This window comes from Tetrao urogallus (genome assembly GCF_951394365.1).
Source record: "Tetrao urogallus genome assembly, chromosome: 8".
In the NCBI taxonomy this organism is placed as follows: domain Eukaryota; kingdom Metazoa; phylum Chordata; class Aves; order Galliformes; family Phasianidae; genus Tetrao; species Tetrao urogallus.
The window spans coordinates 33,866,422-33,890,665 of NC_136821.1; the positions used below are offsets into that span (position 1 = coordinate 33,866,422).

Consider the following 24,244-nt stretch of genomic DNA (forward strand, 5'->3'; position numbering starts at 1 on the left):
CTCACAACATTTCCTAAGCGGATACCCATCCTGTTTTATTTCCTCCATTATTTCTGCCATTATCTCCCAAAGCTGTCATTCACTCTCAAACCATAAGTAAAAGAAAACACACTTGAAAGGTTCACTGAGGATGCAGTACTTAGGAAAGGCATGCTTACAGGAGGCTAAGAAACAAAAATATCACAAAAGAAGAGATATCACATAACTCATATAACAAAAGAAGGGATTCCAAAGAGTTTACTGCTGGTGGGAAGCCTCCTACAGAATTCTACTTCCACTGTGAATTGAGACATATCAACACAGATGTTCTCTGAAAGCGCACTTTCAACTATATGCTCAGCTCAGACAGAAGTTTACTGTCCTTTGATTTCACCCACATTACATCTGGTATCTTGAATTAAGGTGATTTCAGAACAAAATTGAACCACTGGAAGAAACTTTTTGTAATGCTGGAAGTAAATGAGAGCTGTGACTCACCAAAAAAAAAAACAAAAAAAAAACATTAGTATCCAAAACCCAAACTCACCGTGTGATCAGAATGGTGGGTGACAGGGTTTGGTCACTTTGAGTCCAAGGCAGGGTCTTGTTGTACAGGGTTTCTGCCATATCAATGAAGTGATGAGTGACTATGTCAAACACAGCATCCAAAATAGTTTTATTGGAGAGAGAAGCTGAGCTAGAACTTGCAGGGAGTTCACTTAGCAGATCAGAGATGTTCAGCAGCTTAAGAACATAGTGAGTAGCTTCTATCATGTCTAGAGCTGACACATTGCTGGCAAAGTTGTTTGCCACTGCTTCCAGTAACTTTGCAAAGGCAGCCACTTCAGCTGGATTCCTTTCACTGTTCAGTGACCTGTCAACTACTTCCCAGATGTTTGAAAAATAGCTCAATTTGGTGAGGTTGTAAGAATATAGCAATCTCTGCAGCATGTTGTTCATGAGAAGCTCACTCTGTGCCATGCTGAAGAGCACGGACAGGTTATTCCAGCCTGCAGAGCCGTCAGAGAAATTGAGGGAATTGAGTTCTGTCTCATTCAGCACAAAAGGAAGGAGCATGTTCAAAAGCTGAGATGGGAGCCCACCACTCACGTCCTGGACTGGGATGGGGCAGGAGGCATTGCCCTGCAGCAGTGTCTCCAGGAGAGCAGCCAGACCTCTCGTCTTCTCCTCTACCCAAGAGTTTTCCACCTCAGAGACGAGCTTTAATTTGGAAAGGAAACGCAGGGAAAACTGCAGAGACTGGATGGTGCACGACAGCTCCTTGGAAAAGCGTTCACTGCTGTTCTTGTAGACAGCAGCAAACTCTGGAGACAGCTTCAGGTTCCTTATGGCAAGCTGGAACATTCTGGTGAAGGTTTCATTGCGCGCAGCTCCACTCTCAACATCCATGGAGGCAAAGAGCTCTTTGCAGGGGCTGGAGGCCAACAACTCGCTGAGAGTGGCATTCTCAAAAAGCATCTCAAGTGTTACATGGAGCACATCCCGAGCGGAGCAATTCTGGCTTGTTCTGGCACTGCTGTCTCTATTCTCAAGAAAAGGGCTCAAGGCTAAGAGCATGAGATCCACTGCTCTAGCCTTCAGTGAAGCATTGTGTGGTAAGGAAGACTCACTGAACTCCTTTGGCAGCAACAGATGGAAGAAATCATAGATAACGTCTGTTTTTTCTTCAAACGTTTTGTTTAAGTTCGTGTCGTGAAGGACTTTCATTCCTGCTCTCCATATTTCAAGCAATCTTTGGGTATAGTTGTTGTAAGAATCAAATAGTAGGTTAATAGCTTCAAAATCACTGATATTGTAACTTTTCTGCAAATCTTTTAAAAGAAAGATACTCCTTTGTACGGCTTGTGTGTACACGGCTCCCACGGAGTCACCTTCATCATACAGCTCAAATATGGAGGAAATAAAGGCCATTATCTGCTTCAGTTCCTTACTGAAAGGAAGACTGGAGTCATTTTGCATGGTACCGAACTGATTCTGCAGTATGTCTAGAAGAGACTGGAAAGAAAGACTGTCTGTGCTGTCCCACTTCATGGACCGAACAACTTCAGCAATCTGGGAGAAAGCATGAAGTTCACTTCCCTGCCTTTGACGAGAAAAACTGTGGAGCTTCTGCATTAGCTTCGACAAAGAAGAGATCAGCAGATAATGATCACTAGTATTCACCCTTGCCACAGCAGCAAGAAGCTTCTCGAGGGCCAAGAGCTGTTCTGCAAAATTTTCTGAAGTTATAGGGGTCAACAAGAAGTCAGAAAATAATGATGACACTTCTTCACTTGCACTGGGATAATTTTCTATGTCTTCCAGCAAAACTGCATGAAGCGCAATCATTTTGATAACCTCCCATGTCTTCTCTGTATTAAAATGAGTCTTGTTTAAGATGATCTGATTCCAAATCACTGCAGCTGTGGACAAAATATCTTGATTTTCCTTCCCTTGGGAATTACTGTAAAACAACCCTTCACCACCTGTCTCATACAGCGGGATCATTTCTTGAAGTATTCTTTCCACTTCCAGTGTGCTGTTTGTAGCAGAAGTTGAATTGAAGAAGTGTTTCAATAAACTATAATAATCATTCAGATCTGAGGATTTCATTCCTCCAGAAGAATCACCAAAAATATCATATACTACTGTTTTTCCAGGAGCTAGCCCAAAGTCCACAAGCATCAGGGCTTTTTTCACAATCTCCAGGAGTTTCACATATTGATCCACTTCCGTTAGGTTCCATTTGGTGGTCAGCACCTTACCAGTGGCATGCCACAGACGCAAAAAGTGGCCCCATTCAGACCTGTGGGAAGCATTTCCACCAACCTTTAGTAGTTCATTTACACTGCTGTTCCAAGTGAAAATAGTTGGTAACAGATGAGAAAACACAGGTACCCTACCCCAGCCTACAGAGCTGTCAGAGAAATTGAGGGAATTGAGTTCTGTCTCATTCAGCACAAAAGGAAGGAGCATGTTCAAAAGCTGAGATGGGAGCCCACCACTCACGTCCTGGACTGGGAGGGGGCAGGAGGCATTGCCCTGCAGCAGTGTCTCCAGGAGAGCAGCCAGACCTCTCGTCTTCTCCTCTACCCAAGAGTTTTCCACCTCAGAGACAAGCTTTAATTTGGAAAGGAAACGCAGGGAAAACTGCAGAGACTGGACGGTGCACGACAGCTCCTTGGAAAAGCGTTCACTGCTGTTCTTGTAGACAGCAGCAAACTCTGGAGACAGCTTCAGGTTCCTTATGGCAAGCTGGAACATTCTGGTGAAGGTTTCATTGCGCGCAGCTCCACTCTCGACATCCATGGAGGCAAAGAGCTCTTTGCAGGGGCTGGAGGCCAACGACTCGCTGAGAGTGGCATTCTCAAAAAGCATCTCAAGTGTTACATGGAGCACATCCCGAGCGGAGCAATTCTGGCTTGTTCTGGCACTGCTGTCTCTATTCTCAAGAAAAGGGCTCAAGGCTACATGCAAAAACTCCCAGATTTTTGCCTTCAGTGAAGCATTGTGTGGTAAGGAAGACTCACTGAACTCCTGCACTACAAGACGCGTTAAGTTATAGACAGCATTAATCATTTCTTCAGGGGAAGCTTCACTGGCATTTCTGTAGTGGAGGATTTTCATTCCTGTCCTCAGAAGTTCAGAAAATCTCTCAAAGGTTTTGTTGTCAAAATTAAAGAACAGATCTATATATTTTAATTTACTGACATTGTAGTTGAGCTGTAAGTCTTTTAATACATACAAGGTCTTTTGTATGGCTTGAGTGACTAGCGAGATATTGGCTACTTCGGAGTTTTCCCCATCAAACTCTTTAAATACAGCTGCTATAAATTCAGACAGTTGACCAAACGGTTCACCGAAAAGACTATTTGAATTATTAACCAGCTTTTCAAAATGGCTGTGTAATACCTCTAAAAACTGCCCATAGGCTACGATGCCTGTATTGTTCCATTGCATTGACCTCAGCCTTTCAGCAAGGCGCCAATAGCCATTCAGTTCGTGCCACCGCGATTCACCCATGGAGCTTTCTACTTTCCGCATCAGCTCAAACGCAGGCAGCAGCAGGTAGTCATAACCTATGTTTTCACGTGTCAGTATAAAAAATATCTTTTGCAGAGCTAGGAGTTGGTCTGGAAAGCTTCTGTACGACACAGGTTTAAGAAGATTATCGGAAATCAAAGACGGTATTTCTTCAACTCCAGTGAAACGATCTCTTAAGTCTCCCAGAAATGATGGCATGCTAATGGTGAGTAACGTTTTGAGAGCATTCTCAGCTTGTGCCATACTAAAATTAGAATTATTTAACAAAACTGGATTCCAAATCATTGTAGCTAATTTTAAAGCACCCTGAATTTCTTTCCACTGGCTCATTATATTGAAAATGGAAGTCCCGTTAAAGTTGCTCTGTAATGGCTGTGATGTCAAGTTATAGATTTCATCAATTACGTCCTTATTATATTCTTCCTTTAATTTATAATCATGATGTGGATTCATTCCCAGTGCAAGAATTGCGTACAACTTCTGTAATGTTTCATTCTTCAAATTTCTGAATAGATTTAAGCTTTTTAATTCACTTCTATTCATTTTTTTCTCAAAGCCTTTTAAACGATGTAGAGACTTTTGCATGGCTTCTAAATCATCTGAATTAATGGACCTCTTGGAGACTTTTCCACCAACTTCTGGTAGCTTTATTTTTCTGGAGGGAAAAAAAGAGCATTTTAGTGAATATGAAATCAATGCAAGTGGAAACGTGAAGTGATTTAGAGCAAAGATCATAGATTTGAGTTATCTGTAAGTAATATCCCTTTAGTCAATGCCTTACCTCAGAACTTCTTCCAACTCTGCTACTAAAGTCCACTTATCTTTCCAGTTAAAGTGATTACAAATATATCTGATCACCAAACTTTGTTCTTTATCTACAACAAACAGATAAAGGTGATATTCACGTTAGTCTGGGCAACTAAGAATAGCTGTTTAGCAAATCTGTCACATAAAACATGCACGTATGCTGTTAGGCTCCTATGACATGACACAAGATCCTAGATAGAACTGTCCCTTCAGGGTGGAAAGTCAGGATCCTACCTGCCATTGCAGAAATGATTTTCTATCTCAGGAACAGTTCTGAGCGCAACAGAGCTCTCCTCCTGATTTAGGACCCCTTTTCTACTATTAACACAGCACAAATTGGCCTAATGTCATTACTGGATTTCTCACTGTTCATACAGGGAGACTTTTTCCTACCTGCACCTGAGCTTTGACTGCATAATCTATTTCTGTCAGAGTTAAACTCATCTTGATATCCCTGTGTGGTCCAGGCCTCTCCACCCTTCACATCTCCATGTCATTCCCCACTCGCACTTCATTAATCTGCTTTCTTATTCACCCCAACTTCCACCATCTCCACCAACCAACAAGTAAAGAATGGATGGCATTTACAGTCTGTCCCTGGCAGCACTTACATGCTGTACCTTTCCCTTGCCCTCTCATATTACATCAGTTAAGAGGTGGTTGTCTCTGCCTCTCCTGTGGAAAGTGAATGGAGTAGAAGAATGGCTACTTTTGACATGTACAAGTCCAGTCTCAATCCCTACTTTGGTATAGCCACAAGTGTTTGACAGAGCTCACAGCTACAGGCAGGTATTGACAACAAAACTTAAGGTAAAAATTACTGCTTCCCATTTCCACTGAGACTGCAACTCATGTTAATTCATCATCTCCTGACAAAACCAACCTTTTTTGCTTTTGCAGTCAAAATGAGGTACTTTATTCACGTTTGTAAAAAGTTGAAAGGAGAATTCATTATGCTGAGCCTTGAACGGTATGCAGTTGGTATGGTTACTTATTAGCCTGCAATTTGCTTATCCTGGGCACCACAGGTTTTCAGTAGAGATATGACTATGTGCAGGAATCTTACCTTGCTCCAAGCAATTCAAGGAATATGGGGGATCTGTAACCCCATTTTGAACAGTTTTGAATCTATCATCAGTAACAGGCGATGTAGAGACACTCTGAGCTGCCAGCACACCACTAAAGGGGGAAAAAAAAGCACAAGGAAAATAAATAGTGGTTGCAGGTTTATGAGAAGAAATAAAGCAAGTGTTCAGATAGGAAACAGCTGGAGTACAGCCTATGATTCTTAAAACTTCTGATAGAAAAGACAGTGCTCCTATTTTTAAGTATTTGTTTGATCATGCACAAGATACAAAGATAAAGGGCTTCAAAGGGAAATCCTTAGTGGTATATTAGCAGTAATGTGCATATTGCATTCATTGGGAGCATTTATTCAAAGGGTTATGCAAAATCTATAGACCACTTAAATCCTCATAATAGGGCTTAGAAAACACTCAGGTGATACACCGCCCTTGTGATTCACTGCTGTGGGTGAATCTCCTCCTAACAGAAAGCAAGAGGCAGAGCAGACGAGGCTCCTGAGAGAACAGGCTCCTTGGAGATGGTATTTGCAGATGGAAGAAGCAATCACAAATACATAACTTCTACCACGTCCAATTTTCCTTCTTTCCTCTTCTATATTGCAATAACCAGGCTTTCAGGGAAGCAAGGAATACATGTATATATTTTTTCAGTCTCTGAAAGAACAAGCTGACAATCAGTCATATTGTATTGCAGACAAAGCTGTTTAAAAGATTGCCTGCTCAGTGTGTGCAGGTTACTGAAAACTTCATGATGATTATTAGTCCCTTTCCCTTCTCCTACATAAAGAACAGCTCTTCACACTAGCTGAGGTCACTATGGAATGCATAATCTCTTGCCTGCCCAGAGTTCTACTGGTGATGCACACAACACCTAGCTGAGCTGATTCTAGTGGCATGAATATATACATAGTGATTTGTGGGAACAGACTGCTAGTGAGAACAGAGCACCAGGGGTCTTTTTTCTTCTCATTTAACGTAATGCCTCCATGAAGGTTTTGTGGACTTCATGCTCACCGTTTCCATTTTGCAGAGGTGCTTGTTAGCCTCTGTCTCGGAGGTGAAGAAGCTGCTGTTATAAATGACGTATTTAGTTGAGCACGATTTCTTGCCTTCCACATCTTTTTCTTTTTGCTACAAGAAATTCCCTTCACAGCATTTCTTCAGGAGCTCAGAACTGCCTGAGTAAAAGACGTGGCCAGGCTAGCTAGGATGTTATTTTGTAAGCCTCATTAAAAATACTATTTGTGCAATCCATTTGCAGTAACTCTTTACTCATGCGTTTACACTGCCCCGTGCTAGGCATAAAAGCACTGCAGTCCTGGTGGTGAAATTCTCTGTGCCTCTTTGTTGTGCCTCTGAAAACTTTGCCCAACTCTGCAGTCATGAAGCGAAGCAGAGCAACATAGTAAATATTAATTCCTCCTGGGCACTCAAATGGTGCTAGTTCTCAAGCTTGATACTTCAAGCCAGTAAGTGTGAACAAATGCAACAATCCTGCCACTAAAACAGCAGCACAGACAAAACATCGGTGAATACCATTGAAGTCTCACCACAGTGCAACAGATTCCTTTAAGGATAAGGTCATTACAGCTTACAAATAGTTCTCATGAGGCAGAAAAGCAAATTACCTGGATAGAATCACAGAATGTCCCAGGTTGGAAGGGACCTCAAGGATCATGAATGCCCAACCCCCCTGCCACAGGCAGGGCCATTAACCTCTCCATTTAATATCAGACCAGGCTGCCCAAGGCCCCATCCGACCTGGCCTGGAACACCTCCAGGGACGGGGCAGCCACAGCCTCTCTGGGCAGCCTATTAAGCACCTTACCACTCTCATAGTAAAGAACTGACACCCAACCTAAATCTCCCCTCCTTGATACTAGATAGACAGGTTTTTAAATGCCTTGGCAACATGCTAGTGATGAAAAGCAAGCTTCTCTAAGCCTGAGTATAATCAGAGTGACAAAGTTTCTACAACCTCTATTGACATCTTTGCCCAACTGCTCATACGTATAAGAAAAACAAAAATGTCTGAAGACCTTCTGTTGCTCGCTTTCCTCCACATGCTGTAGCAAAAGGAAAGTTCAGAATATTTTCTAGCAAATGCAGTCAGACAGTCAATAGATAGATAGATGATTTGGTACAGATTCCCAATCTCATGGGTGACTCACGTCCATTAGAGGAAAGTGAGAGTTCAGCCCAACGAAAGACCAGAAAGGCATTCTGAGGCTAAGCCCATTTTAGAAGAGTTTTTAACGTGCTTCCTACAGACAACACTGAATATTTCAGCACAGTTAATTAATGCAGTTAAGCCTGCTCTGTTTTCTCATAAAACCACTGAGCAAGAACATAACTGGTACTTTATTAAAGTCAAATGTATTCAAAGCCCTATATGAGAAGAACCAGGATCCCTCCCTCCTCTGCTTTCTTGGGATTCATTTTTGAAGAATAAAACAGCAGTAACTGGTAACTGTTTTCTTTAGAGTGAATTTCTGGCTCCCCTACAAACACTTGAGGTGTTCAGAGCCACTTGAATTTGGCCCTGTTGTTTCTGGGAAGGAAGTGGCTAGCTGCCATTTTGGCAGAACAACTATCCAGCAAAGAGGGCTTTCCTTCAGTGAAAGACAGGGGGTATTGCTCACCACTCTTCCTCTATGCATATGGAAGTAGGATGGAAGACAACTAATAGATCATATCAAGCTCCCAATTAAAAAGTGAACAAGAGTCATGGAAAATCAAAGCACTGCTAGCTGCGTTAATGGTGCCGTGGCATCGCCCAAATCAATTATGCTTTTAAGTTAATGCCCTTCAAGGTGAAAAACGATGCGTCCTTAGTGTTCAGCGCAAGCCCATCACCTTTCAGTGCCCCTCCAGGCATTTTATTTTTACCTGCTTGCATTCTGAAGAAAGTCAATTATATCTTGGAGTTGCGTGCTGCCCTGAAACACATCTGGAGCCAGCAAAAAGAGATGCCACAGGGAGGTGTCATTCTGCACTTGGGAGATGAGCCTTAGAAATGAGACCATTTCGTTGACAAATGCTGCTTGGTACTGTGGGTTGTGTTGCACCTTAAAAAATAACAATGCAAGAAATTATTTAAGCAGAAGAAACCCTGTTGCTAGTGGGTCTTCTTATGTTTTTCAGTCTGTGCTGCACTTTTACACAACTCTACAAACAATGCATTCAAAGGACTCTAGTGACAGGCAGTAACTGAGAGAGTGACTGTGCTTTGCCTTCACACCTCAGATTGCTCAATAAATTCTCTGTTTAAACAAGCCTTAAAATTCAGAATGTCTTAAACAGTCCAAAGACTAGGAATACAAGAAGAATGAATATCAATCCTCACACTGGCAAAAAATAAGGCATTACCTTTAAAGGATCCATTTGCTTTAATTATATAGCTTCCCCAGCAGCAAGGGCTGCTTCAGTCATGAGTTGTTGGATCAAATGCAGGAGTTACTGGATGAAGTTATACGGCTGGTGTAATACAGGATGAAATTCAGAGCCTCCCTTAGCTTTAAATATTCTTGTTTATGCCACATTCTCACACTGCTCTATCTACTTGTCACTGGGAGAAGCAAATAAAGGCAAGAAACAAAACCTCATGGCATGGTGAGGAGCTCTTAATGGCCACTATTTGGCAGCTGGCTCTCTTTGCCTTTCCCAAAGATCTGTGTGTTTGTGCTAATCCAGTTCACAAAAACTTATGCTGCACGTACTTCGGTATAGAGATGAACTATTCTGAGCCAGGTGGGGACATGCTGTACCTCCAAAACACCGTGCTCAAGTGTGTGAACTAACACAGCTACTAACAGACATCAGGAAAAAGTCCCGGGCACTCACCTGAGACAACTGACTTCTGAACTCCTGGGTAAAGGACTCTAAAAGCGATGAGTCAGTAAAGCAGAATGTCCTGTAGATGTTGGCTGCCATCTTCTCTTCGGTGAGACCAGGAGCCGGTACGTATCGTGACAAGATCTCACACAGAATGACTTTGAGATTTGCTCCCACTGAATACTGCGCCTTGCTCTAGAGGTGTAATGTTCAAGGTTAAAGAAATACTCTACTTGTGATGGCTTTAAGCAACGCTGAGACTTTGTTGTTGTTTTTTTTAAACAGGATAGCAGTGGCATGTGAAAAGCACTATCAGCACAAGTACAAATGCAGAATTTTAGCAGGTGAACAGCATCACTGAAATCCCTGGAAGTCATGCAGATAAACAGGCATGCATGTGTTTACAGGGCTTAATAAAATGAGCAAGCATATTCTACCATTAATAGCAGAAAATGTCCCTAGCATACTGGTGTCTCTCATATGCTACCAAGCTTCAATTACAGAAGATTTTTTCTCATATTGATTCAATTACCTACATAATAAACATATAGTACATGACACCACTGCTTCACTACTGTGAGCAAATACAGAATTCAGTGGCAAAGCCATCTTTAAATCCACATGAAAGAACACCTTAACTCAGGCAAGTTTTGAGGAGAATGCTTCAGGTTACTGCTTGCCAGTTTTGGTCATTCAAAGTATTATGTCCCAAGGTATATGGTTGATCTGGTTTCTACTTAGAGAATAAGAAATTTACCACAGAATTTAAAAGTGCATCCACAATAACTGTCTCCCTCTTCCCAAAATAAAGAAAATTCATGTAATAACGGGGATCCTAAAGAAATAAAGGCCATATGTGGTACATTGAGCTTTTAAGTCTTTACATATAACTATACCTAAATGCTCAGATACAGCTACTATACAGACTTACCTTCCCAAAACTAAGGATTCTGTTGAACATGTCGATGCTAGAAGTCAAATTGGATGGTGATGAAATATTCCAAAGTGTGTTTTCTCCATGAGATACTGAATCCCTGAATGCTGCAATAACAGTTTAAAACACTGTATTTTACATAAAGTCTTTTAACCTCTTTGCTACATCATGCTACACGTTAGCTAACTGACTACAGCTTTGGGCATGCCATCATTAATCCATCTCCAAAGGTACAGCCAATGGCACCCTGTAATTATTTAAGATTTTCTTCTGAAGTAATTAAATCCTGGATGACATTGCTTCCTTCTGTAACTTTTTTGAAATTAAATGTATTTAACTATTTGCTTGTGGTTCAATGTTAATTTCCAGCTGTTTTCTCCAGTCCCACAGCTCCCCAACACACGGAGAGACACAGGCAGCCTAACAAGGAAGCCCACATGAGCTCAAGCCTGTAGCCCCATAAGGGAGAGCTCTCCAGGTACCCTTGGCACCAGTGGGTGATAGTCATTATTCAGGAACAGCTTACACACAGATTTGGAGCACTGCTGCCTGCTACACATGGTGGCACACTGTTAGGTCACCAGCTGATGCACATCAAAGCCAACATTTGCACTCAGCATCCTTTGCAAAGCACACAGCTCCATGAAACCAAAGGAGCTATGCCAGTTTACATCAGCCAAGACTGTGACTTACGATTTTTATTTTATGTTTTAAATATGAGGTAAAACTGAGTTCTTTCCTGACTGCGGCCATCAACATGAGTTGATAGTTCCTATAAACACTCATTGATTTTTCTTCCTATGCCCCTGTGCTCAGTTCCTTTTGTGCACCAAGAAGGGAATGCATTGCCAGGAATGCTAATTGGAACGCTGAACGGCTGGGGCAGAACAGTCACAGAATGCAAATCTGTAATCATTCATTTGCTTGTGAGCTCCCTGGCAAAAGGGCTATCCATCATGACGACTTGTAGGCAGTACTAGCCATTACCACAAATAAATAATAAATGTAATGATTTTACTGAAAATTTAAGCCTGAAAGTTCCTTCAGGAAAGAGAAACACGTCAGAGGAGAACAGCACCAGCAATAAATATCCACTGTGGCACGGAAGAAGACTTGTTTGCTGGATAAATGTGATTAAGAGATGCATTTGGAAAAAAACAAACCATAAGGTGTTCATGAACAATTTGTGGGCAGTAAAAAGGCAATATTCCATAAATAGCCAGGTCTTTAATTAATGTCCAAACCGTCTGCAATCTCACATCACTCCTGTGAAGTGTAACAATTTAACCCTGGTTTCTTGGTCAGATTCCAGAATTCTTTTCTACAGACAGTTACTTGTAATTATTCTCAAGAATTTGCACTAATGTCACGGCCTCAGTCACGAGACTGTATAGAATACACAAATCATTTTAGCAGTGCTCTAAGAACTGCATCTGTGTTGAGTGTGCTTTGAAAGATCACTCTTTAAAGACCAGGGCTCTGCATACAGCTCTGAGTAACCTACCCAGTGAAGCATTCCTGCTTTTGGGAACCTCAGCACTCCATGGTGATGGATGGTTGTCCTTGGACACTCTAGATGAGCTCCTCTGCTTACTGACAGAAAAAAGAAAAAAGAAAAAAAAAGATACCTGTGAAAACTCAGTTTCTTATGATTAAGCTTGCATTTAACTACAGTGTGACTCAGGATGTGTCTACAGCAGAATTTCATGGTAGCTGTGTTGAAACCTTGGTTGTATAAATGCTGAGTTCTGTCTAGAAGATTGGTACATATTTTGGGAAAGCACACTGCAGTGCTCTCGGATGCTAAGTAGATGGAGGGGATTGCATTCATGCCTGATACACAGGGACAGCAAGGCCTGACATACATTTCTGGCTGTCTAATCTCAAACCAATTCCCACTTATTTGAAAGAAAGCTTCATTGTATCCCCCACCAATGCTCAACAGAAGAAGCAGTGCAGAATTTCACCACACTGCTGATGAGGATCAGACTGAGCTTGACTGATCAAGGAGTGGCCTTGATGTAAGCTGAAATAGCTCAAAGTTATAACAGCAGGCTGTACGCCGCTACCAAGAAATCCCTCAAGACATCAGGACCTTACTTCATCCTTCCCTAACATTTCATTTCAGGGGGAAAAACGTTGGAAGATGTTGATGTGAGCTCAGTGTTTGTACTTAGTACCCTTCTATGCAGGGAAACCTCAACTATTTGCACACCTTGGTAAATGCTTCTAGGGGACAGAATGAAGGGTGAGAACCTTGCCTATTTTCTCTGCTGACCACTGAAAAGACACAGTTTTAGGGCAAGTTAGAAAATAGTTTCAGAGGTTTGCAGAATGTGTAGAAAAAACATTCTGGCTTAGCTAAGTATTACAAACTATGTAACGTTAAACAACAATACATCCAGACAATCAGAGTCACAGCTTAAGACTTTTCCCTTCGTGACAATTTCATCCACCATGATTCTGCTCCTGAGGCAGAGTTGACTCTATACATGCTGGCTCCTACCCAGTCAACCTGCTGATGAGGTTTCATACTCTACCGTATCCTGGTGAGGTCTGCTGTGCCTAGTTAACTTTTTTTAAGTTCTGTAGAACATGATGCATTTCTAAAGCTAACCTTGATAACAGAAGAGGAAGAATATCCACACACGTGTGTGATACTTCACACAGCTAATTTCTAGCATCGGTAGTGGGCCAAGATGCTTATTAATGACTCATGTAACTTGAGCTATATTTTGACTAAATCCTTTGATTTTCGCTCAGCAAGAAAACATAGTTATTTCCTAAACAGCTGTAAAGAAATCAAAACCAGAAAGCAACGAGGATTTGTAGCTACTGAAAACCATGGCAAACCTCCAGCTTTGGCACTGCAAGTCCCCATTTCTTTGTTTCAATGCCCCAAATTAACCACTGTTTAACACACCCAGGAAAACAGTGACACTGAAGAAGCAAGTGAAGAGCATCCAGGCACACAGTCTTCCCATAGCATTGTTGTGTTCTGCTGTGTGACCTTGATTCACCTTGCGTAACTTGTTTTCCACACGTTTAATCATCCAGACTCCTTCTAACTAATGGATAGATCCTAACCATTGACTTATCTCTAGAAAAAAAGGAGCCTTGAGGAGGCACCATACCCAGGATCCTATCTGATGGACTCTCTAGTGTAAGACTTGGTGCCCACATTAGCTTTTCACACTCTCAGTCTCTGGCCAGGAGGGATTTTGAGGTTCTGGCACAGCCATTCTGGAGCAACTTGTCACCTAAAAGAAGGATGAGCAACGGCGACCCTGTACACTTTCTGCTCTCATTGACCAGACCTCAGACCTGCATGTTCCCTGGGGACTTGCCAGAATCTGGGAGCCAAAACGTAGAGACAACACTGGCTGGCACATCTCAAAGCAAATGCTTCTTGGCTAGTGCTGGAACATCATTGAGATTGAAATGCCTTCACTGTACGTTTCAATTTCAGCAAACCAGCATTCCAACAAAACGTGCTCAGCCAGCTCCACTCTGTAGATCTATGTGCTTACGTGGGGAAAAAATGTTTCACTTTTTCATCCATTTGCCTATGTGCTTAACGGCATACAGAGAGGACAGCCACTCTGGCTGCCACCTGGAGGCTCTATTGAAAAAGCAGTCTTTCCAGAATAAACATATCTCAGAAACTAGAGCTGTTGGGGAACATTTGCCACTTCCACACTACACATCTTGATCTGATCACTACAGAAGGCAGGTAAACACGCTGCGTTCTTTTGATGCAGTCTTATCAACTAACATCATGTACGACCCAAAACACAATCATGCAATAAATAAATAAATGTAATACGTATTTTTCCTCTGATTTCTGAAATCTGGGTAATCAGAAGCATTTTCTTCAATAGTAAAATTCTTACTGTCAAACCCGAAACACAACTGACACATTACCAATAGCTGTCTCTTAACGTGAACATTTTTATAACTCCCTGCTTTTCAGCCCATATTCTCATTTCTAAGTGCCCAAATATCTGAAACTCTATCTGTTGTAACAGATACCTGATAGATGCCTGTTGTGGACACGCACATGCATACGTGCATGGCTGCTCCCTCCACCACAAAGCAAATTTTGCTCTACAGCTTGCAACACCCAGGTATATTCAAATTTCCTTACAGTCTGAGAGATGAGATATCATTAAGCCTTGGCAGCAGATCTTCTGGTGTGTATGGTGTGCCTTTACATCTGGCATCTGAATCACACAGCACAGTTTGCAGGAATGGGAAGAAGCCTGCACTAGGAAGGTTTCGGGGTGCGAGATAACCTGAAGGAAGAAGAAGAAGAAAAAACACCATTATTATGATGCAGACATGCATTTTCTTGCCATATGTTTCTCAGTTTCACAGAGGTTCTTTCATTCCACCCTGGCAGCAATCTCTGCCAAATTCCACTAGATGCCCCTTCTCAACACCAACAGAGCCATGAAAGGCTATTTAATGAGAAGAGAGTCAAGCTATTTGCTAATAACTAGATACCTGTCAATCCCAAAGCAACTGCAGCATTTGTATTTTAAATAAAAGTAGGCATATGGCCAGAGTAGCTTGAAGTATCTATAAGAGGCATGTTCTCCAAGACTTGGTTTCTGTGCGAAGCCATAAGCTTCAACTTCAAGCCAGGATAATAAAAGAGAACTGTGTCTCAGTTTTTACTGTAGAAAGGAGCAATAGATTCAAGATCAGACAACCTCCTTTACGATTTGTGCAGACCTGCCCAAAGAAGGGAGCAGAGCAATCTATCACCACTCCCCCCTATGCCTCCTGCTATTGCAGAGCAGCTCCAGTGCCATCTGCTTGGTGACCGGTGATGCAGGCAGCCAGTGCCCAGGGATGAGATGCATGTCCCTGTCTCCCATTTCCAAAAATACCAAGAGGACCTGAGCAGTCAGAGACTTTGGTGCTTTGTGTGCCACTGGCCCCATGCTGCTTACTGCCGGCCCGCAGAGTTCACCAAATGCTTCTCCTCTCAGTGACAAACGCTCTAATAAATCTCAAAACTCTTTTGCTGAATCACAGCAACATATTATTTAAAACAATCATTTGGAAAATTGCCTGGCAAAGGACATGGTGATTATTTCTTCTACGGAATGGAGCCAGATTTACAGAAGGCCTGCAGGCAAGTTTGCGCTAATTGATTACCTTGCTGTTCAGTCTTCAAAGATGACCTACGACTCTTGCCCAGGAGCAGCTTTATCTCCAGCACCTCCAACAAGCACATCCTACATTTGTAGTACATTCATTTGTTATAGCAGTGGTCAAAAATCAGATATTCCCAAAGGAAATGACAGCATTAGATGGAATATCTGGCTGCCAGTCTCCCTGAAGAAGAGACATTCCCCAACTTTCCTCAGGAAGGCTGGTCACAACCCATAGCCATGTAATGTGGTGCTGGTCCCCAGAAATGAGAGGAGTTGTTTAGGCAGCAGAATTTTGGGTAGAACTGCAAATACTCATAGTTTAGCATGGGAGTTCACACTGCTTTATACCATGTAGCAATAGGCGCACAACTGCTGAGACCTGCAGTGTCAAGCACCCATTTTGGATGTTGCTGTGATTCCTTTGTGCCTCAGCAGAGAACTGCCCAAGAAAACTAAAGAAGATGCCCCACTGCAGAAGAAAAGCAGAGCTCTACCTGCCTTCCAATGCTTGCTGTATCTTCCACACCACCAGGAGTTACAATGCAGGCTGAGCCAGCTCCCAGTAATTGCAGAGCACCAAGCAGAGTGAAAGATCTCCTTTGTCTCTGCAGGCTGTCCTTCTGGGGTTGAGGCCAAAGGACCAAGCATATGCTATTCTAAAGGTTTTGAAGTGGAAATAAGCCCATTGCCCACGAGGGAAACTGCACGGTAGGGCACTTTCATCTAGAAGCATCCATTTGTGCATATCCCAACTGCATCTGCGATGTTTGCCCTTTGAGATCACCAGTTACAGCCCCATAAAATGGCCTTCTGCACACCCTGACACTTCTCTTGTTTTCCTTCTGATCTCCTGCACTCTCATTTGCCTTGACAAAAATCAACTTGTACCCCAACCCAAACAGGCACACCACAGACCTCACTTTATCAGCATCTCCATCAAAATACTAGCCCAAAGAACTGGAAAGCTATGACATTCAGGACAGAGAGCTCAAATACACAAAAGCAGACAGGTAGGAGGGAAAGGGCTATACCTTCTACTGCCATCTGCATCTACCAGTGTATCAGCAATTAAGAGCTAAAGCCTTGTAACTGTTAAGTGGGATAGCAGAGGGGGGAACACAAGCACAATGCCAGGAGTCTGGGAGCACTGTTCTTTGCTAGAGAATCCTAGAATGACCTGGGTTGAAAAGGAGCACAATGCTCACCCAACCCCCTGCTGGGTGCAGGGTCACCAACCAGCAGCCCAGCCTGCCCACAGCCACATCCAGCCTGGCCTTGAATGCCTCCAGGGATGAGGCATCCACAACTTCTTGGGCAACCTGTGCCAGTGCCACAGCACCTTCTGGGTGAAAAACTTCCTCCTAATATCCAACCTAAACCTTCTCTGTCTCCGTTTAAGACCGTTTCCCCTTCTGCTATCATTGCCCACCCCCATAAACAGCAATTCCCCCTCCTGTTTATATGTTCTCTTCAAGTACTGGAAGGCCACAGTGAGGTCTCTCCAGAGACTTCTGTTCTCCAAGCTAAACAAGCCCAGTTCCCTCAACCTTTCCCCATAGAAGAGGTGCTCCAGCCCTCTGATCATCTTAGTGGCCCTCCTCTGGACCCACTCTGAGAGCTTCATGTACTTCCTGCTGTAGAGAGATGCAGGATGTTTTAGGAGAAAAATCATACAAGGGATCCTCCTGCAACCAAAGCAGAAGCTCTTGTGAGATGTAAGTAGCAATGCTATATTTTAGAATTAGACTCCGAAGCATTACGGTTTGAACTAAATGGAAAAATTAGGCAATCAGTTGCTGTATCACAAGCAAAGCGTCCTGATCCATCAGTGATGAACTGATACAACCCTGCACTGTTTGTGGCACTAAAGCAGGGGAAGTGCCAGAAAAGGCTTCTCTGGAAGAGGCTGAACTCTAACAGCAGTTCGAGAATCAAGGAAGTTTTTCATGAAAGGCCATAGACAGAAAAATGTGAAATGTCCAGGCCAAATTCCCTGCAAGTTCCCCTCATCCTGCCAAGGAGGAACTTTACTGATGAGAAAGCAAGCCAGGAGATTAACGCGAGTCTTATCCCATCCTCCTCCCTTCCTCCATCCACTCTCTTGTGGCATGGAGCTGTGGCTCCACGGAGCCCCATGAGCTGTTCTACCCACACGTACACATCCACTGCCTGTGTCCCACACCCCTGCAAGGATGACCAGGGAGGAAGCTGGCTCCCTCTGGGAGATGTTTATAACCATCTGCCCCTCCCTGGGCTGGGATTTATCCAGTACTTCAAACACGACATAAGCACTAGATACCAAACTTTATTGAAGGAGTTTTGTAAACGCCCTGCAAATCTTGAAGGACAGTTTCAATGGTGATTGTTTTGCAATCTGAAACACAATGCTTACTATCACCATTAATGACCTCTGTCATATCTTCCCTGTAGGGAATGCCTTCAGAAAGCATCTCCATATCCCACTCAAATCTTCTGCAGTGCCAAAGCCAAGGAAAAAGGATTTCCTGTGCACAGCAGACTCCAACTTTTGTCATGATCCCATGATAGAGTAGATCCACAACGCTTGACATCATTTATCACTGTCACCACCTTTAGCCTTCTATGTTATATTTTCCAGAAAATCCAGTTACCCTTGGAGGATATTTCTACACTGCCTATGAGCCCCGATGGAGAGATCACTGCAGCACTTGTGCCCCTTCTTAGCTCTGCTGGGACATGACCTCCACAGGTTTCTTGTCAAATTTATTAGTCTGCAACCAAAACTTGAGCCCAGATCTGTATCTTATTAGTAAAGACTGACTGCTGCGTTTGCTAGCAATGGAAACCCAAGCGTAGAGGTATTTTGCTGTCCTCTCTCACTGTGGAGTGCTTTGATTTTCTGCCAGGGTTGAAAGAAAGGCTCTGAATCTGAAGCAAACAAGGCAGGCATCCCAAAGGGCAGAAGAAGCCCAGGGCTCAGCACTGAATGGGCTGGCAGGTTCTCCCTGCTCATTAGCATCTAGCCAGTCTGGTCACATCCTCTAGAGCTGAAAAGAAACAAGGCTTTCATTCTATTGGGAATTCTGGCTTTTCCACATTTGCTTTCCTTCAGAATAAAATTGAGGAAGTTTATTGCTTTTACTTTCTGGAATGCCCGAGATTCCAACATGCTTCAACAGAAGCAAAACTTGTTGTTTTTTTTTTCTCAAGTACAGGTGTTTGATATAATAACGATGAAAAATGTGAAGTTAATGTCACATAAGACAGAAAAAAATTACTGTTTCATTATGATCTATGAGATTAATTGAAATTGACTGAAATGTCCAAACCTAAATGAACCATGTTTTACCTTGCCACAGTGATTTTGTTGTCTTCTCACACTGGGGTTTGCACTAGCAGTGTACAGTAATTCTCTGCAAGGAATGAGGCATTTAGCAGAGTGCAGGTAGAATGCAGTGTGTGCAGCCCCTAGCATCACCCACTTCCACTGGAATTCATCAAGTCTGCCTCAAAGAAGGCATTCCTACCCACACCCAGGTAGAAGGTAAAGTCTTGTTTCCACCAGCCAGGGGTCTCTGGTGCAAACCAGCAACCAGGTTGTGGTAGTTCTGCTTTCAGGGCTCACTACCCAGCTATGGCATCCATCCTGCAAAATCGGACAAAATCTATATCCCGTTTTAATCACATCAAAGATAAGAAATCCCATTATGAATAGCTACTTTCCAAATGAACTGAGGTACATTACCTTTTTTGGATCTTTTCTTAATTTAAAAAGTCCTGCTGAGGTTGTCCTGTTTTCTATCCTCCCATATTTTAGCAATGTCTCCCTACCACTACTTGGGCATGAAAACATTCTCTTGGCTTCAGATTTCACATACACTGATACTGTATATACCTTACACGTTAAGTCACTGTACATAAAAAAAATCCATACAAATCTCAACTCTCCAACTGGCAAACTAAGAGCAATGATGAGCAAATGACTTCATTAGGATTACTGTGTTCATTCAAAACGCATTCAATCCCTGCTACAGCACACAATGAGACTTAATAACTGGCACTTTTGGGCAAAGGAAAAGATGGCCAAGAAGTGGTGCGTCAAAGAAGTAGCTAACATCTTGATCAGTTATGAAAAGGGTGAGTAAATGATCATCTCTTGCAACAAAGACAATGAAACACGAGGTAGCAGACAAAAGGGAGAGTTGTGGTTTGTTTTTTTTTTTTTAAATGAGCACCAAAATATTGTGTTATAAAGCAGACATTCGTTTTAGAACAAACTGGACAAATCCTCCAAAGAAGATATTTCTGTGGCTATTAAAAAGGAATATCTGGATTCAAGCCGTCTACTTTCTGGCTGAAGAAACCTTCAACTTGTGAAGGCATCTCTGGTGGAAGTCTTGCTCTGTGCTCCACAAGCTCTCTCAGTATGCTCCCTGTGATTCCTGCAAGCTCTCTCAGTCATCCCTGAGCAGCAGCAGAGGTCTAACCCAGAGCAGCAATTCTGTCTATCAGCTGTGACTTACAGTTATCTAGGCAGTCACAAAATATACACGGGAAATATTTACTGCTATGGTGTCCTCCTCCCAGCTTTCTAAGCAAAACCTTGGACTAAATTGTGTACGTACAGCATTCTCAATTCTCCTCATCTTTCCCACAGTTGCACAGCATTGCTTTAAACTTTATTTCTTCACTTTGCTACACATCCAGAGGCAAAAAGACAAAGAACAAGCCTCTTTCATGACATGATGACTGCAACCATTCCTCTTTAACCACACACAATTGTCATTTCCAGCTATCTTTTGTAGATAGCCTTATGATAATGCCAGCAGCCTTGATATCTCTCCGAAGTTGAAGCCTGACAATCAAACCCATGGGATAACATGAATTGTGAAGCAGGGTTGTGTTTTTTTATGCATGTGGAGAATGAGACAAATAGCTGGCCGGCCTATCCTTTCATCTACAGAAAGAGAATATTGAATTGCTATGGTGCTTGTACTGATGCGACACTGCGTGAAAAATTCATGTGCTCTGAAACTGATGTCTCACCACGAACCTGAAAAAAAGGATCTATGTGTTCTTAGAGACCTTGGAATGAGAGCTGTGGTGAGAGCAGGACAAGGAGGCAAAGGACTCCCAGTCAAGCAGGTCCTGAGCCTTTCCTCTTTCACATCTGCAAGAGCAACGCCCTCAGAAATCCCAGAGTTACTGGGGAAAAAAAAAGGGTGAGGACAGTAAGTGCTACAGTTCCTAGCAGTACAGCTCAAATCTTGTTCAGTGTGTCTAAAGCCCATGGCATAGCAGCGATTAGCCCTACTGATTTTAACGCGATTACTCATGCTTCAGGTTAAACGCGCACTTAAGAGTTGCTCTGGGTCAGAGCTAATGGTTTGATATTGCACTCCCTCTCTACCTAGACTGCCTTTCATATGACAAAGCTTGTTTTTAAAACCACTGCAGAGCTAACAGGTGATTTCTTTCACCCTATTTTTGACCAACCAGCAGAACTGCCATTTACCTCTCTGCAATTTCCCCTGCTAAGCTGACAGCACCGGAAGAAAACATTCCCTTGAGTTAACCTTAAAGTTGCAAGACACCAAGCACCTTCAGCATCTGTCATAGTGGGGTCACTCTTGCTCCTCTGAGAGCCTCCATCACTGCATGTGAGCACAGGCTTCTGGCAGCTGGGCCCACGTGTCATTACAATGAGCTGGTGTTAGCCCAAGTCTCCCTGGCACTGAATAGGTGCATTCCTCCTCTGCCTTGCTGTTAGGCATTAAGCAATGCCACACTTGGCCATCTTTCCCTCAGCTCTAAATGGAGTTATTTTAATTTCCTCCATGCAAATCATAACGTAACCAAAGGATGCTGTGAGTTGCTATTATGCATGCACCAGTCCACCTCTCTACCACACAGCTTACCCTCATTCACAAGTTGTACACCCACGACCCAGCTCCTGTTCATCCCACCAGGCCTCCATTCAGCTTTCCAGAAGCCCAGGGGGGCTAAGTGAGATTCAAGAACTTGAATTTTTCATCCTCATGCCACTGGCATTTATGCTTTCTCGAGTGTCCCAATAACACGATGTCCTCAGTTGTCTGCCTACAACAGCGAGATGGAACAAGCAGACAACTCACTGCAAGGCTCCTCCCTGTGTTGGTGGCTTCAATGGAGGAAGCATCTCATTGCCCAATTCTTCCCTCTAGCAAATAATAAGACCAGCCCAGAGCAGACAGCAACTGCTTCCATGCTCATTAAGACTAGGCAAGCTAGTTTTGCTTGCCCACAGACCTTGGCCTTCCACCCCTTCATTTAATAAATTAGAAATCAGCCCTTGACTATGAATGCATTGGGTTCATGTACTGAACAGGGAGATAATAAAGAGCAGAGCATAAAAATTGAAATGAGTGGGAGAAGCAGCAGATGTGAAGGAAGGAGAAAGAACTTCCAAACCCAACACGAAGGAGAAAGGAATAGTGATGGAGACCTTCTAAGAGGCACGGATGTAGAAATGACAGAGGTTATGTCTGCACTGCAGGGCAAAGCTGATGGAGACACACAGAAGCTTCTCTCTTTCAATGGTGAATGTCTTCAGCTAGCCTCCAGAGTCCGTGTTTAGATTCTTTAAAGAAATATGCCCTCGTTTCCAGAAACACAGACCTCAACAACTGCTAATTTCAGTGCAATTCAAATTCCTCGGCACCTTTGGAAAAATACTTGTGTGTTTCTAGGTCCCAGCATCTGGATACAGGTGCTTCAGGAAGCCCATCAGAATTAAGTGACTGCCCCAAGGCCTTCTTATAATACAGCGGGGAGAAAAAAATCCAGGGAACTCAGGAATTTCCAGCTCCAAATCTAAACATCCTCCAGTTGCACTTTACAAGGCAAAAGCCTGTACAAAGAAACAGTACAACCCAGAGAAGAGAAGGCTACAGAGAGTCCTCACTGTTACCTTCAGTACATACAAAGGGGGCTTACGAGAGAAAAAAAAAATGGAGAAAGACTTTTCCCCAGGGCCTGTAGTGACCAGGCAAAGGGTAGCAGTTTTAAACTGACATCAAGTAGATTTAAAGATGAAGTTGGTGAGACACTGGAACAAGTTCCCAGGAGATGCTGTAGATGCCTGTTGTTGGAACATTCCTAAGGCAGACGGGGGCTGTGAACAACCTGGTTTAGTGGAAGGTGTTAATGTCAGTGACAGGGCTGTTGGAACCAGATGGTCTTTTAAGGTCCCTTCCAACCCAAACCATTCTAGGATTCTTGATTAGAAACATCACCAGTACCTAAAGGGAACCTATAAACAGGAGTGATGTCAACTCTTTGAAAGGGTAGATAACAGCAGGACAAGGGGAAATGCTTTGAAGTTGAGGGAGGGAAGATTTAGGTTGGATGTCGTGGGGAAGTTCTGTACTAGGAGAGTGGTGAGGTGCTGGAACAGCTGCCCAGAGAGCTGTGGGTGCTCTGTCCATCCCTGGAGGTGTTCAAGGCCAGGTTGGATGGGGCCCTGGGCAGCCTGGTCCAGTATTAAATGGGGAGGTTGGTGGCCCTGCATGTGGCAGGGGGGTTGGAGATTCATGATCTTTGAGGTCCCTACCAACCCTGGCCATTCTGTGAGTCTGTGATCACAGCAATTTGTTCAGGCTAACCTAAATAAAAGGACACTTGCAGAGAGATCTGAAGAGACTATTCTTCTAATCACACTGAAGTTAAGCACAGACAAAACTGGCGTTGAGTTGTCTAGACAAGGGCAGATAGAAAATGATAGACAAGAATCATAGAATCCTAGAATGGCCTGAGTTGAAAAGAACCACAGTGCTCATCTAGTTTCAACCCCCTGCTATGCGCAGGGTCACCAACCACCAGACCAGACTGCACAGAGCCACATTCAGCCTGGCCTTGAAAGCCTGCAAGGATGGGGCATCCACAGCCTCCTTGGGCAAAGAGAACTTTCCCAACAACTTAAGACAGCAGTGCAAAGCACACAGAGGAATGGGACTGCTGTACCACAGGCAAATGGTGGAGCAGACTGCTGGGAGTCTGATGTGTGCTTCTCTGTATATAGAGTAGGCTGAACTCTTAGGGTGGATCATTCCTTACATAAATACCCATGACTTATCCAAATGAATGGAGTGGCCTGTGTAGTCACCATATCCTGACTACCTATAATTACCATGGGAACCTATTAATTTTTCCATACTACCCAGTGAAGTCACGGAAGGACAGACTGGTGGAGCACTTGGTTACTGAGTCTATCAGAAATATCTGAGTGAATGCAATTCATCATGCAGGCATCTCTCCATGGAGGTGATGAAACCTGGGTGAGAATTCTGGGCAGAAATGAAGGGTAAAACGTCCTTTGCCAAGAGGAGGAAAGGAGTTCCCTGGCATTATAGGAACTTGGTATTTTTTCAGACTGGACC

General features: G+C 43.2%; 1 protein-coding gene across 1 annotated transcript in view; it reads right to left on the reverse strand.

Moving 5' to 3' along the window:
- ABCA12 (ATP binding cassette subfamily A member 12) overlaps positions 1-24,244 on the reverse strand; it is a gene marked incomplete at both ends in the record, with an annotated part of 79,859 nt that overhangs the window by 47,156 nt on the left and 8,459 nt on the right. The window contains 8 exons of the mRNA XM_079538998.1: positions 527-4,678; positions 4,805-4,898; positions 5,897-6,009; positions 8,805-8,983; positions 9,759-9,944; positions 10,681-10,790; positions 12,188-12,276; positions 14,831-14,978. Coding sequence (XP_079395124.1) covers positions 527-4,678; positions 4,805-4,898; positions 5,897-6,009; positions 8,805-8,983; positions 9,759-9,944; positions 10,681-10,790; positions 12,188-12,276; positions 14,831-14,978 — 5,071 coding nt within the window. The remainder of the gene's footprint in view (positions 1-526; positions 4,679-4,804; positions 4,899-5,896; positions 6,010-8,804; positions 8,984-9,758; positions 9,945-10,680; positions 10,791-12,187; positions 12,277-14,830; positions 14,979-24,244) is intronic.